Below are 14,046 nucleotides of genomic sequence, written 5' to 3'. Positions count from 1 at the left end.
CTTCTAGGAACCCCGCGTTAGTTCCTAAAGGAACCACTTCCCTGCCACAGGGAAGCGAGAGGATTTGGTAGAGGTTTAAGCACCGCTGCGCTCACCTGTGCACACCTGACTGATTTATCTCCTGCTGTTAGGCTGCCGCTGCCATCCCATGACGACAGCAGATAACTGTCCCTGCTGGTGCCTTCTGCCACACACTGCACCCACACTTGGATTATCCACAAACAAATGTCATTTATCCATCTGCTTTCTGTGTTGCTTTGTGTTTTTTTCTTTCTGTGCCAGAGAGATGACCAAGAGTTTCTTCAATGCCCAGTTCGGGAGCCTGTTTCGCACCGACCAGAACCCGACGTACTTCCTGAGGCGCCTGTCACGGTTTGCCGACATCTACATGGCGTCTCTGAGCTGCCTCTTGAACTATGACGTCCACCACACATTCTACCCCAGGAGGACTCCTCTGCAACACGAGCTGCCGGCGTGGTCAGATAGCGCCGCCCTCAGAGCCCCCCTGCGGCAGGAGGCCCAGGCCAAGTAACCGCGTGTCACTGTGGAAAAAGCCCAAAGCAGCCACGGCTCCTCATAGGATGGACTTTATAACAGGGCAACTTTATGTCGGTCTGAGTGTTGCTTTCTGAAAAGTCAAGTATGCCTTTTGATACTTATTTTCTACCTTGTGGAAACTTGCCCAGGTTAAGACAGGAGCTGGCCACCCTGGGTCTGGCCTTCCTCCACATGCTTGGCCTCATGGCAGCCTTCCTAGTGACACTCTGATGCAGCCTTGTTTACTTCTGGGATGGGTGAGAGCGCTTGATGCCATCTGTATTCAGCCGGTAGAGTGGAACATTTCCTGGATGTTTACATGCCAGACGCTGGGGCTGCAGGGCCCAGTGACATGGGAAGACAGCAAGCTGGTAGAAGGCAGAGGACTTAGTGCGCCCTTCAGTGGCTCAGTGCTGCAGCAAGGAGCAGAGATGATGCCCAGTGGCAGCCAGCCAGTTCCCAAGTCTTCTGGTCCTGGGCTTTGGGGGTCTTCTTACGCATCTCTCAGGGAAGGCCTCGCCTCCCTGAAAGGCCCGAGCAGAGAAAGAACAAGAAGCCTTTGTCCTCGGTGTGTTTGCTGGGCCTGCCTCATGCTGGGCAAGGGCAGTGTGCCCAAGTGAGTGGGCCTCCCCTTTTCCCCAGGGAAGGGGCCCATACAGCTGTGGCTGAATTCGCATTTCAGCTGGGGACTCAGTTGTAGAATAAGGCTGCAAGAAAAGAAGCCAAACCTTAGTGCGTGGTCTGTGTGCTGAGACCCCACGGCCAGTCCTCAGCAAGAGTTCCTCCCAGAGCTTTGCTCAGCTCCTCCTGAGAGCCAGGCAAGAGACGTGTGCTTTTCTGGAGGGGAGAATCCTTTATTCTGTCTGTGTTTGCAGTGTCTTATCATAAAGTATCTATGGCCCCTGCCTAGCCCCTCCCTCTCTCAGTGCCATGGGCGTGTGCTGGTAGTCACCATCCGGCCATCGGTGTCATTGCCAGCGCTACCTAGTGCTGTGGACTCGTTGGCCTCATCTCATCCCATCTCATCAGGCTCGTTGAGTGTGACTTTTATTCATTTTGTTTTTGTTTTCAGACAGGGTCTCCCCATGGAGCCCAGGCTGGCCTCAGACTCGATCCTCCTGCTGCAGCCTTCTGAGCACTGTGATTACTGGTGTGCCAAGATGCCTTTTAAGGCTTATAGTAAATCTAAAGAATGGAGGCTGTGCAAGTGCTTGCTCATTTGGCATTTGTATTACACCAAGTAGATCATAATAAGCCAGCTGTTGGTAGAATGTCAGTGTGGCATTCCGAAGGCTGCCTGCCAAACGTAGGGGTTAATGAGTTAGGCAGCATCCTTTGTAGCCACGTTACTATGTGATCTTGTGGGTAACCCTCATGGCTGTGGCAACCCTTGAGACCCCTTCTTCTGTGTTGTATTCTAAGCACAGTGGGATACAGAACAGTGGTCTCGTCTTCTCCAGAACGGGGCGGGCATTCTGCTATTTGCTTGCTCCTAGCTGTTTTAGCCACCAGGGTGTCTTGGTGGCTGCCAGCTAATGATGGTAGGCAATGCTCAGCAGTGCTCAGTGTCAATGTCCCCAAAGGGGCCTCAGTGCTTGGACAGCTCCTCGTTTCTGCATTGGAGAAGCAGAGTGAGGACACTGGAGACAGGATTGTCTGTCTAGTCAGATATTCCGTAGATATATAGAGTAGGTGCCAGTTAGTTTTTGTTTACTCAAGACTGAAGCACAACTATTTTTAAAACACAGTGTCTTGCATGCCTAGATCAGCCTTGGAGGGGAACATTTTCTGGGTATGAATAATGAATTATACATTTTTTTTTTTCCTGTGTAGGAACATTTCAGTCTTGTGGGTTGCTGAGCTTAGCAGTACATGGCGGAGGTCTGGCACTGGCTGTGTAGATAAGCCCATGCCAAGACAGCATGTGGCTTAGTGCAGTGTCCCCTCAGGAAAGACAGGGTTGTGTTCCCACTTGGTTACTGTCCTTGTCTAGCTCAGTCAAGGCAGATTGAGCTTGTCACCGCCATCACTGGCAGAGAAGTGGCCACTGTAGCAGGCAGCTCGCCCTTTCTGGTTTGTCCTTTGCATATTGTACAAGGAAAGTAAGTCTGTGTCCTACCAGTAAAAATCAACTTGGAAACAGGTAGAATTAATCTGAACATTAAAAAAATCACTGTCTTTAATAGTGCTTAGACTGATTTTCTAAGAATTATGTGAACAAAAATTCACAGCCCAGGGTGCCATAGCAGGCGCCCACAGAGGAGGCATTTTTGCTGCTAATTTTCCCCCACTGTTGCTTTTATAAGGGAGAGCCGCACTTGGAATGGCCTTGGGTATTTGCCATGAGGCTCCTGCTTTCCTCCAGTGATATTCTCTCTCCCTTTTCTCTTTTCCTCTTTCTCATTCACTGTTCACCACCCCCCCCCCTTACCTTTAGCACCATCTCTATTCACCATGAACACCACCTGCTAATGATCCAGGCATGGCTCAGACTAAATTACTAGTTGCTTGGAATGCATCAGCCCCCTTAATTACTGCAAAGGAGAAGTGAAAAGCCATCTTGCCTCTTACCTAATTTAGTTTTGGGCGAACTAAAGGGCTTTTCCTCTCTTCGCTCAGTGGTGAGTGTGCTAAGCAAGCATTGAAGATCCACTTTGCCCAAATGCTCACTTGCTGTCAGAGCTGCTAGGGGCTCTTGTCTACAGTGCTTTGTGACTGAATTCGGCCAGGCGCAGGTTCGTTCCTTCATTGCTCTATTTAACTACTGGGAGCCTGCCTTCCCCTCCTGACACTAATTTCCTTTTGCAACTCCCCCTCTTTTATTTGGCTTAAGTATTAGGGATCTGGCCTCCAAGTTCACCCCAACTTGGCCACCACTGGAGGGTTGAGTAAAGGAAAGGGGGGGGGGAGTAAAGTTACGCTCAGGGCCAGCTGGGTACCATATTTAGCTTTGCAGGCCGTTCACTGTTGCTTCCCCTGTAGGACTAGACCAGGCCATGGGCTAGATTGAGCCCTTGGCTCTGATGGCAAGATTCCTTTGCTGCGAGGACAGAGGAATAACTCCGTAGCTGGGCGTAGCCAGTATAAAGTCTGTAGGTCCGTGTTCCCTTAAATGTTACTGCCTGGGCATATTTCCTTACATGGCCAGTGGTCAAATGTCGTGTTTCCAGCAAGTCAGGATTGCTTCGTTGTACAGACTTGAGCTACCTCTGTGTGTGTTTATAATTGTGCTGGTATTGGGTGCTGGGCCCAGGCCTGAAGGACTTGTTCCCCCCTGGCTGCTGGAAGTCACTCCTTTTGTGATTTCCACCCCCTCTCCCCCACGCATAGCCCTGCTCTATATGGAGGTACAGGGCTTGGCCCCTCCAGTCCCCAATTTGGGACAGCTCTGTAGAGCTCTCCAGCTCTAGAGCTTTCCAGTGGGGGCCTCTGCCTGTGTTTCAGCCCAGCCCCTGCCCCTGCCCCTGCCCAGGCAGTCCTGTGTCCCTCCCTCCCCTCTTCCCCCGTGTTGATTGCTGTAAACCTTCCCGCATGCGGGCCTTGGCCTCATTCACGTCTGGGGACAACGCTTCTGTACTTTGCTGCAGTGCCGCTCCGACTGCCATGTAGGGCTGCTTCCTGATTGTGAAGTGGAATGACAGATCGAGCTTGTGTGGTACCATGCATGGCAGATGCAAATTAGGTAACTTACTATTTATTCTGAATATGAGTTTGCTATTTATTCTAAATGTTGATTTCATGTGTTAAGTGACAATGAACTTACAGCCAAATAAAAGTTTGAATTGTATCTCCTGGCTTGGTGGGTGTCACCTGTTTCATGCACTTACATCAGTGGTAAAGCCATATTAAATTGAGTCCATAGCACTGTTTTCTAAACATGCCTCTTCCTCGGGGTTTAAGGTTTAAAAAACCTCAAATAACTATTTTGTATTTCAAGGTAGGATCTCACTCTAGCCCAGGATGACGTGGAATTAACTATGTAGTTTTAGGTTGGCCTTGAACTCCCAGCGATCCCACTGCCTTGGTCTTCCAAATGCTGGGATTAACAGAATGCACCACCACCCCTGGCACCTAAAGAAAGGGTTTTTAAAACTGTGGGGCTGGGGCTGTACCTCAGTGGCAGAGTGCTCAGTATTCATGTATGACACCCTGGCTTGGATCCCCAGCACCAGAAAATAAACATACAGCCTAACGTAGGCTTACAAGAGGATGTTTCTGAGAGAGGCCATAAAATTTAGTTTATTTTTGGAGCTTGAAGACAGTGGGTGAGTCACAGACTCTGAGCACAGCCTCCCATGGACGCCTCGTGCCTGGTGCTGTCCCAGAAAGCGCAGTCCCGGAGGACAAGGGGACGGTGGTGGTGCAGACATTTGTTTACAGTCCACTGCCAGAGTAGCTGGGATGTGGTGAGGAAAGGAAATACAGAATTAAGAGTAAGTATTACAAAGTCAGTTCACTACTGGGTTTTGAGTAAATTTTATAAATATTTTTAACACTTACTAATTGGCATTTAACATCTTGCCATTCTTACCTCTCATCATGCTGAATGAACCCTGACCTTCCTCATGTCTCCTGTGGGTGCCTGTTTCTCCCCCCTCCCCCCCTTTTTGTTTCTTTTTTTTTTTGAGGTAGGGTCTCACTCTAGCCCAGGCTGACCTGGAATTCACTATGGAGTCTCAGGGTGGCCTCGAACTCACGGCAATCCTCCTACCTCTGCCTCCCAAGAGCCAGGATTAAAGGCGTGCACCACCACGCCCGGCTGTTTCTCCCCTTTTGAGCACTTGCCGTTTTGGATGGCATTGACCACGAGCGAATTTGCCCCAGGTTCTTGGTTTTGTGTGACTTCCCGGAGAGGCACCATCACGTCCCATCGTGGTAGGTCATCCCAGAGGAAGCGATAAACTCCCTCTGCCCAAGACTGGGGCTGTTTCTGTTTCCATCAGTTGGTAAAGAGCTTACATAATAGTGACTCCTAGAGTTCAGCAAAACCCTAACAGTGTGGAATGGAGTGCGTGAGGCTGTGAGGACCGCAGAGGGGACTCTGAGGTCCGGGCACTCAAGCACACCCTATGTCCATCCCCAGCAGTGAGTCTCTGTCCTGGCCAGCACTGTGTCCTACAGGCAGTTGGGAGATGGGTGGATGGGTGGGGTTGGAGGGTGCCTGGTTACAGCGATGAGCTTGAGAGAGGTCTTTCACAGGGAGGAGGGAGACTCCTAGTGACAGAGGCTGGCTCATGAGCTAGGAAGGAGTTCTCACCAGGCTCCGCATCTGCTGGTCTCCCAGCCTCCAGCTCCGTTCGACCGGAGTACGTGTCTGCTATGCATAAGCCACCAAGCCACAGCTCCTTAGCTGTAAAAGTGTGATTGAGCTTGTGACTTTCAAGCTTTCCCCACCCCCAATCTTAGGAAGAAACTTGAGCCTAGCTGGGTGTTGGTGATGCATGCATATGATCACCTTAGTCTGGAAGTTGAGGCAGAACTGAGAGTTTGGGGGGGAGTGGGGGAGGGAGGGGGCAGGAAAGTCAAGTGTAATATTGGGGCTCATCTGGATTGTTGCACAGAGCAGGACTTCATTTTCTTTTAGGGGTGAGTTGTCCGGATGTACTAGAGTTTGGTCATCCATCTATCAGATGAAGGACATTTAGAGTGTTTTTGGCTATATGCGTACAAGAGGGAATTCTGACCATATACTAATCTTGTTTGATTTTCTGAGAAACTGTCAGACTTTTTCCACAGTGGCTCCACCATGATACATTCCCACAGTCAAATGAGGGCTCCGGTTCTCCACATCTTCACCAGTGTTTGCTATTTTCTGTCCCATCCTTTGATTATAGCAATGAGTGTGAAGTGTTACCCCGTGTTATCATGGCTTGAATACCGAAACAAGGAAATAACTGGATTAAGAAAGAGTAATGCTCACGCACACATGCTGGCTAATTGGAAAGGCCCTAATTAGCCCTGAAAAATCCGTCTGTGCTCCTGTGGCACACAGTGTTTGCTTCCCAAAATGTCATTTCTGGTTCATTGACTACTTCTGCTCTATAAACATTTATTGAACACAGTTCATGCCAGGCACTATGCTGGGTGCCGAGATACAAAGATAAGTGAGGCGAGATCCTGTCCTCTGGAGCCTAGACTCCAGTAGGGAAGTACAAGGTCACAGTAAGGCAGGGCAGAGTGTAACCAGTGTCATCTAAAAGGTGCAAAGGACAGTGCAGGCACAGGAGGGAGCAGCCCCCCGGGTGGATTTGGTAATGAGGCCCCCCGGCCACAGAAACAAGCCACGGATTAACGGGACAGCCGAAGTGTGGCTTGAGTGCTTTAACTCGTGCTGAGAATTCACAGTGGAGCCCTGATGGCCGGGGTGGCCCAGGAGGCAGTGGCTGCTAGATGGCTGCTCGTGTCAGGTCCTTACAATGGCCCCCAAGGGGTCACTGCTTTCCAGTTGGGGATCTTCAGAGTCCTGGAAGAGAGATCGGTGAGACACTGGGAGAAAGCATGTCGTCACGCTATTGAAGCCAAGGACTATCACATAACATTTCTTTGGCTTTGGCCTGACTCTCCTGGGAACACACGCATGGTGAGAGTTGTTCTCGCTGCTCCCTCGCGTCAAGAGGCTGCACTTGAGGCAGAGAGGGCATGTGCCCCACAGCAGGAGTCTGCTAACCCTGTGCAGACCAGATGGTCAAAATGTGCCAGTTGACAGGAACCCTGAGCCCAGGATGCCAGCCCTCAAAATGGCATGCTAGATTTTCTGCCTTTTTTTGTTGAAGGGGTGGGTACCTGTTTACTTTTTCTTTTCCCCCAAGGTAGGGTCTTGCTCCCTAACCAAGGCTGACCTGGAATTAGTCTAAGGGTGGCCTCAAACTCACAGGGATCCTCTAACCCCTGCCTCCCGAGTGCTGGGGTTAAAGGCACGTGCCACCACGCCCAGCCAAATATTTTTATTTATTTGCAAGTAGAGAGACTGAGCTCCAAATGCATGTGCCACTCTGTTCATCTGGCTTGACCATGGCATGACTTGCAAGCAAGTGCCTCTGAACCATCTCTCCAGCCCCAGAGGTAAACTCTTACTAGTGAATGAACACAATTTAGCAGAACTTACTCCTTAAGTTTGGACCACACATTTTTAAATGCATGAGTTAGATTTAAAAAAAAAAAAAAAGATTTGTGATTTGGTTACTTTCCAATTTATTGCAAAGATATTAAATCTGCTACGGCAGGTGCTAAGAGCCACAGATGGTGATGTGTGATTTGCTTCAGAAAAATGATACCTGTCACACAATGCAAGCTTAAGAGTTTTTGCAAGTATTTTTGTAGTGTTTCAGTACCAATTTATAAAATTCAAGGGCTGGAGAGTTGGCCTAGTGGTTAAGGCGCTTGCCTGCAAAGCCAAAGGACTCAGGTTCGATTCCCCACATAAGCCAGATGCATAAGGTGGCGCATGCTTCTGGAGTTCACTTGCAGTGGCTGGAGGCTCTGTCATGCCTACTCATTCTTTCTCCACCTCTTTCCCTCTCAAATAAAATATTAAAGAATTCAAGCATTCCAGCACTTGGGAGGCAGAGGTCAAAGGATCACTGTGAGTTCAAGGCCACCCTGAGACTACATGTCAGCCTGAGCCAGAGTGAGACCCTACCTCAAAAAACAAAACAAAACAAAACAAAATTCAATAACTATGCTTAGAAGGGAATAAAATATGTGCTCTGAAGTAAATGGGCAGCAACTTTGGCTGACTCATATGAGCCATGGTTCTGAGAACAGTAAAATCAGCCAGCTAGCTGCTGCACACTGTCAGTTTTCTGATTGTTTTATAAGAGGAAAGATAAGTTTCTGATTAAAACAAAGACAAAAAACTTCAGGCAGGTTCCCCTCCACATTCAGTATGAATGGGGTGCTCTCCCACAAGATTCCTTGGGTTACAGTCAGAAAAGCCCCCCCCCCCAACACAAGCCTAACTGGAAATAAATGGTTCCTTTCTGTAGGCTAGAGCAGACTACCTGGTAACAAGGGCTCATTAAAGAAAAGGAGTTTGAGGCAGGGGAGATAGCTCTCTAAAGTGCTTCCCTCCCAAACATGAGGACTTGAGTTCAAACCCTAGAACCTATATTAAAAAATGAAAAAAAAGCCAGGTGTGGTGGTACATGCCTTTAATCTCAGCACCTGGGAGACAGAAGTAGGAGGATTGCTGCGTTTGAGGCCAGCCTGGAACTATGCAGAGTTCCAGGTGAGCCTGGGCTACAGCAAAACCCTACCTTAAATAAATAAAATAAAATAAAAAATATGAAAAACAAAATCGGGCATGGTGGTGTGTACTTACAAGCCCAGCCCTAGGTCAACAGACAGGAGGATCACTGGGGCTTGCTGGCCAGCCCAGTCTAGCCTACTTGGTGAGTTTCAGGCCAGTGAGAAAAATCTGTCTCAAATCAAAGGGGATGGAGCCAGGTGTGGTAGTGCACGCCTTTAGCCCTGGCATTTGGGAGGCAGAGGTAGGAAGGTCACTGTGAGTTCAAGGCCACCCTGAGCCTACATAGTGAATTCCAGGTCAGCCTGGACCAGACTGAAACCCTGCCTTGAGAAACCACAAACAAAGAGGGGATGGCATTCTTGAGGGACAGCATCTGAAACTGTCCTCTGCTTGTGCCACGTAATGGGCATGTGTGACTTTGCACTTGCTTACGTGGTATCTGGAGAGTTGAACATGGGTCCTTAGGCTTTACAGGCAAGCACCTTAACTGCTAAGTCATCTGTCCAGCTGTGCACACACTTTTTTTAAAAAAAATAAAACAAGGAGCTCCCAAAGCAAGCAGCAGCTCTTCACAGACAGAAAATTGATGCAAATATGCTTGAAGGACAGCTCCTTTAAAAAATATTTTATTTTTTGTTATTTATTTGAGAGAGAAGGGGTTATGAGTGTGCCAGGGCCTCTGGCTACTGCCACAGCTCCAGATGCATGTATCACCTTGTATGCTTTATGTGGGTACTGCAGAATTGAACCTGAGACCTTGGGCTCTCTCTGTAAGCGGGTGCCTTAACGACTGAGCCATCTCTTCTGCCCCTACAGCTTCTTTTGTAAAGGCCTTATGGCTTGCTGAGCACCTGCTATCTCCTAAGTGTCTATACCAGGCGCCATCCCACCTGGTCATGAATCTCTTGTTCATATTCCCGAAGAACCTAGGAGCTCTGAGTAGCCACCCTGCCTCAGTTGGCTTGGTAACTGACATTTAAGCTTGTTGTCTGAGACATGTCCTAAAGGGCACTCTTGGGGCTCACCTCTCCACTGAGCTTGACTAGAAGGCAGCATGCTGCACCCCAGCTGAGCTCATGCCTCGATCAACGTGCAAACTCACCGAGTATGGTGGCGCGCACCTTTAATCCCAGCACTCGGGCGGCAGAGGTAGGAGGATCACTATGAGCTCAAGGCCACCCTGAAACTACATAGTGAATTCCAGGCCAGCCTGGGCTAGAGTGAGGCCCTATCTCAAGAAACCAAAAGAAAAAAAAATTTAAGGAAAAGTGCAAACTCACCACAAAGGAGTCGCAGGCGGGCTCGGGGGGTGCAGGGGTTGAGCTCTCATACATAGGGTTTGAGATATTCTCGGACTGCTGCTTGCCAAAATTCGCAACATCAATGTCCTCTTCTGACTGTTCAGGAAGACAATGGGGATCCAGAACTGTTTCCGAGGCCAGAGCATCTCACCCCAGGTGACAGGTGCAGTAAGCCACCCTTCACCTCGGAACTTTGTCTTTCCAACAACACTCTTTCGAGGCATGACGTCGTGATAAGGTGCACCGGTCCTAGGTGTTGAGCTCAGTGGCAACCCGTACATATCTGTCAGGGTGTGGCCCCTTCCACGTCAGCCCACAGGGAAGTGGTCTCAGGCCCTGTGCTTGCCAGCACCTGCTCCCACCCAGGGTAACCACTGCTGTGAGTCCTGCCATCCCGGAGGGGTATGGCCTAGCCCTGAGTCACAGCATGTACACTTTTGCTGCTGCTGGTGTTGCTGTCTGGTTTGGGTGCCCTCTCTGAACCTCGTGTTGAAAGGCAGTCCCCACCGTGAGATGCTGAGGTTCAGCCCTGGGATTTACAGGTCGGGATTTTGGGGGAAGATTGAAGTTAAATGTGGCAGTAGGGTGGGACCCTAATCCCGTGGGTGTGGAGCAAGGACGTGATTCTGTCACACCACCCAGTGATACTGCGGAGTTCCCTGTAACAAGAAGCGCCTCACTAGGTTCGGCTGTCTGATGGTGGGTCTCCTGGCCTTCACAACCCTGGGTTGAACAGACCTGCATTTGTTGTAAATGGTTTAGTCCGTGGTGTTTGAGGTTTGCCCTGAGTTTATAAATAGGCAGCTGTCTGCCGGAAGGCATGGGCTGCTGCTCGGGGCCCCTGCACAGCCTTGTAGGGGCGAGTCCTAAAGGGAATGCAGCAGAAAGGGGGCCCGGGCTGAGTGTGTAAATAAGGATGCTCAACTGCTGTACCGCTGCCTGGTCCAGTTCACATGTCCCGTTGTTACAAGGTTTGGGCCCTTGGGAGGTGGTGGAATCTTTGGGAGGCAGGGCCTGGTGGGAGGAAGTTTGATCATGGTGGGGTATTCACAAAATGAATATTGGAACCTGGTCCTTGCACCATGATGAGCTGCCTCGCCAAGGCCCAAAGGCAACATGACCAAGTGACCAGGGGCTGAAACTCCTGCAACCGTGAACCAGAATAAACCTTTCCTCCATGTAAGTTGATTACTACAGGCATTTTGTCACAGTAGCAGAGAACTGACACACAGGGTCACTCCGTGCTCAGCGCAGGAGCCTCGTGCTGACGTGAGGTAGATTCAGTTGCACAAACAGGACATGACGAGCGTTGCTGGCTGGCTGGCTGTGGGTGAGGGGAGGCCTCTGGCTGTGCAGATCCCCAACTCTCAAGGCCGTCTTGAAGTCCGATCCCTACAGCGTCCTCCCAAGAGGTGGCATTCCTTGAGGCCCTGGTGAGCTTGTCTCAAGCCACATCTTTGGCATGGAGGCTGAGGGCCTATGCCACCAGCAGCCCTCCCTCCTCACCAAGCTCTGTCAGCCAGGAAGAGGGGCTTTTGCAGCTGCCACTGTAAGACATGCTGGGACCGAGACCCCACCTGGGAGCTGAGTGGGTGGCCGCTCCTGCAGTTTGACCAAGTCCCGGCTCCTGAATCAGCTGGCTGAAGAAGTAACCCCGTCTCTGCTATAGTGTGGCCTCTCCATAACCCGTCATGACGTGTGATTGCCACTGGCGGGACATGAGGCCACTGGGAATTGACTCATGCCTCTCACAGTGGTGCGCGCTCCCTCTTGGATGGAGGTCCGAGTCACCACGATCGTGTGTTGCTGCAAAGGGAGGCTGCTCCCGCCTTCTGCACATACCTGCTTATAGTTAAGCTTTCTGCCACAAATTAGGTTGGCATGAAGACCCTTGCCCAAAGCCAAGCCCATGCTAGCCCATGCTCTTGAACTTCCCAGCCTCCAGAACCAACAGCTGAATTCAACTTCTGTTCTTTATAAATCACCCAGCCTTAGGCACTCTGGTATTTTGACCTTGAACTTCTGCTGTATCCCAGATCCTCCCTCACAACCTGTTGAGTGGTGGGATTTAGAGGCATGGGCCACCGTGCCCTGCAGCAACAGAAAATGAAGGCAGTCCCCATCATCATGTTTCTGGTTCTTTCTCTCACCTTAAAATTCTGGAAGCCAATGGTTCTCTGTTTTAGCCGGAAATAAGAATAGGCGGCCAGGGCTATTGCTCCGATGACCAGGACGACAGCACAGAATACACCTGTCCCCAAGCCAGTGTGGGTTGAAGGCTGCATGTAGAAAGGAGAGGGGTCAGTTCTTAAACTGGTGGCTCCCTAGAGAGGGACACTTCTGGAGTTCGCCCAGCTGCTCTGGAGTAATTGAGATAAAAGTGGCAAAGTTAACATATATCTGTCCCTTCTTAGTGCCAGGGTCTTTTCCAAGCCCTTTGGTATAAGACAACCTATTTAGATTGTTATATCCCAAAGAGACATGGACAATTATTATTGTTCCCATTTTTTTTTTTTTTTTTGAGGTAGGCTCTCACTCTAACCCAGGCTGACCTGGAATTCACTATGTAGTCTCAGGGTGGCCTCGAACTCACAGTGATCCTCCTACCTCTGCCTCCTGAGTGCTGGGATTAAAGGCGTGCACCACCATACCCGGCCAGCCAACTTTTATATAGCAGGAACTGGTCTAAGTATTTCCATTTCTCTTTTCAAAAATATTTTATTGGGGTTGGAGAGATGGCTTAGCGGTTAAGCGTTTGCCTGTGAAACCTAAGGACCCCAGTTTGAGGCTTGATTTCCCAGGACCCATATTAGCCAGATGCCCAGGTTTGTATCCCCAGGACCCACGTAAGCCAGATGCACAAGGTGGCCCACGTGTCTGGAGTTCATTTGCAGTGGCTGGAGGCCCTGGCGTGTCCATTCTCTCTCTCTCTACCTGCCTCTTTCCCTCTCTGTCAAATAAATAAATAATACAATATTTTAAAATATTTTATTTATGACAGAGAGAAAGGCAGGTAGAGTGAGAATATGAGCACACTAGGACCTCCAGCCACCGCAAAGGAACTCCAGGTGCATGACCACCTTGTGCATCTGGCTTTATATGGGTGCTGGGGAACTGAACCAGGGTCCTTAGGCTTTGCAGGCAAGTGCCTTAACCACTGATTCATCTCTCCAGCCCCCACCATTTTTTAATCTAGTCTTCCCCAGAATTGGGGAAGGAGGTATTATGAGCCCTTCCCCACCTTAACACTACCCCCCCCCCTGCCCGAGGTTGGTTTCACTGTAGTTCAGGCTGACCTGGATTCAGGGTGCACTTTTTTTTTTTGAGATAAGGTCTCAAGTGTCTTAGGCTGGCCTCAGAACTCCTATGCAGATGAGAATAGCTTTGAACTTCTAACTCTCCTGCTTCTACTTCCTGAGCACTGGGATTACAGGTGTGCAACACCACACTCAGTTTTTGTAGTGCTGGGTATTGAGCCCAGAGCCTCATGCATGCTTGGCAAACACTGTACCAACTGAGCTACATACCCGACCACCTTTGCAGATGGAAAACAGGCAGAGATACTGCTGAGTGGGATGGAGAGACCAAGCCAGAGCCCAGGGTTTCTGAGACTCCCCGCTCAGTGACTTCCCTCTGCCTCATCTCCCCCTTTCATTCAAATGTGAATGGTCGCAGGTGCTTGAGAGCAGGGCACGGTGAGTCAGCTGCCTTGCCAGTAAGAGATGCCTCTGCCCGAGGAAGCTGGGGGAGGGCACAATGGACATTTGGCTCTTTCCACCCCCTCACCAGGAGCCCGGATACTCACCACTGGGGCAGGAGGTGCTTTTAAAGGCCTAGAGATAACATGAATGATTCCATTGGAGGCAATGACATCCCACTGCATAATAGCTCTTCCATCCACAAATCTGGTCTCGTTCTAGGGAAATGAGAGTGTGTTGAGATCTGTGACCACTTCGTCTC

At 50.0% G+C, this 14,046-nt stretch overlaps 2 protein-coding genes across 3 annotated transcripts in view; one reads left to right on the top strand and one right to left on the bottom strand.

Annotated features, from left to right (window-relative positions):
• Positions 1-4,324, top strand: part of Nt5dc3 (5'-nucleotidase domain containing 3) — a 53,273-nt gene extending 48,949 nt beyond the window's left edge. For both annotated transcript variants that reach the window (XM_045152342.1, XM_045152343.1), the window contains exon 14: positions 283-4,324. In XM_045152342.1, the coding sequence (XP_045008277.1) occupies positions 283-532 (250 nt within the window). In that variant the 3' untranslated portion in view covers positions 533-4,324. The remainder of the gene's footprint in view (positions 1-282) is intronic.
• A 2,364-nt stretch (positions 4,325-6,688) lies between these two features.
• Stab2 (stabilin 2) overlaps positions 6,689-14,046 on the bottom strand; it is a 183,156-nt gene continuing 175,798 nt past the window's right edge. The window contains exons 66-69 of the mRNA XM_012948648.2: positions 13,892-14,002; positions 12,237-12,365; positions 10,066-10,182; positions 6,689-7,000 (exon numbers count right to left, since the gene is read on the bottom strand). Of these exons, the coding sequence (XP_012804102.2) occupies positions 6,941-7,000; positions 10,066-10,182; positions 12,237-12,365; positions 13,892-14,002 (417 nt within the window). The 3' untranslated portion in view covers positions 6,689-6,940. The remainder of the gene's footprint in view (positions 7,001-10,065; positions 10,183-12,236; positions 12,366-13,891; positions 14,003-14,046) is intronic.

This window comes from Jaculus jaculus, chromosome 6, assembly GCF_020740685.1.
Source record: "Jaculus jaculus isolate mJacJac1 chromosome 6, mJacJac1.mat.Y.cur, whole genome shotgun sequence".
NCBI lineage: Eukaryota > Metazoa > Chordata > Mammalia > Rodentia > Dipodidae > Jaculus > Jaculus jaculus.
This window is presented reverse-complemented; position numbering and strand designations above follow the sequence as displayed.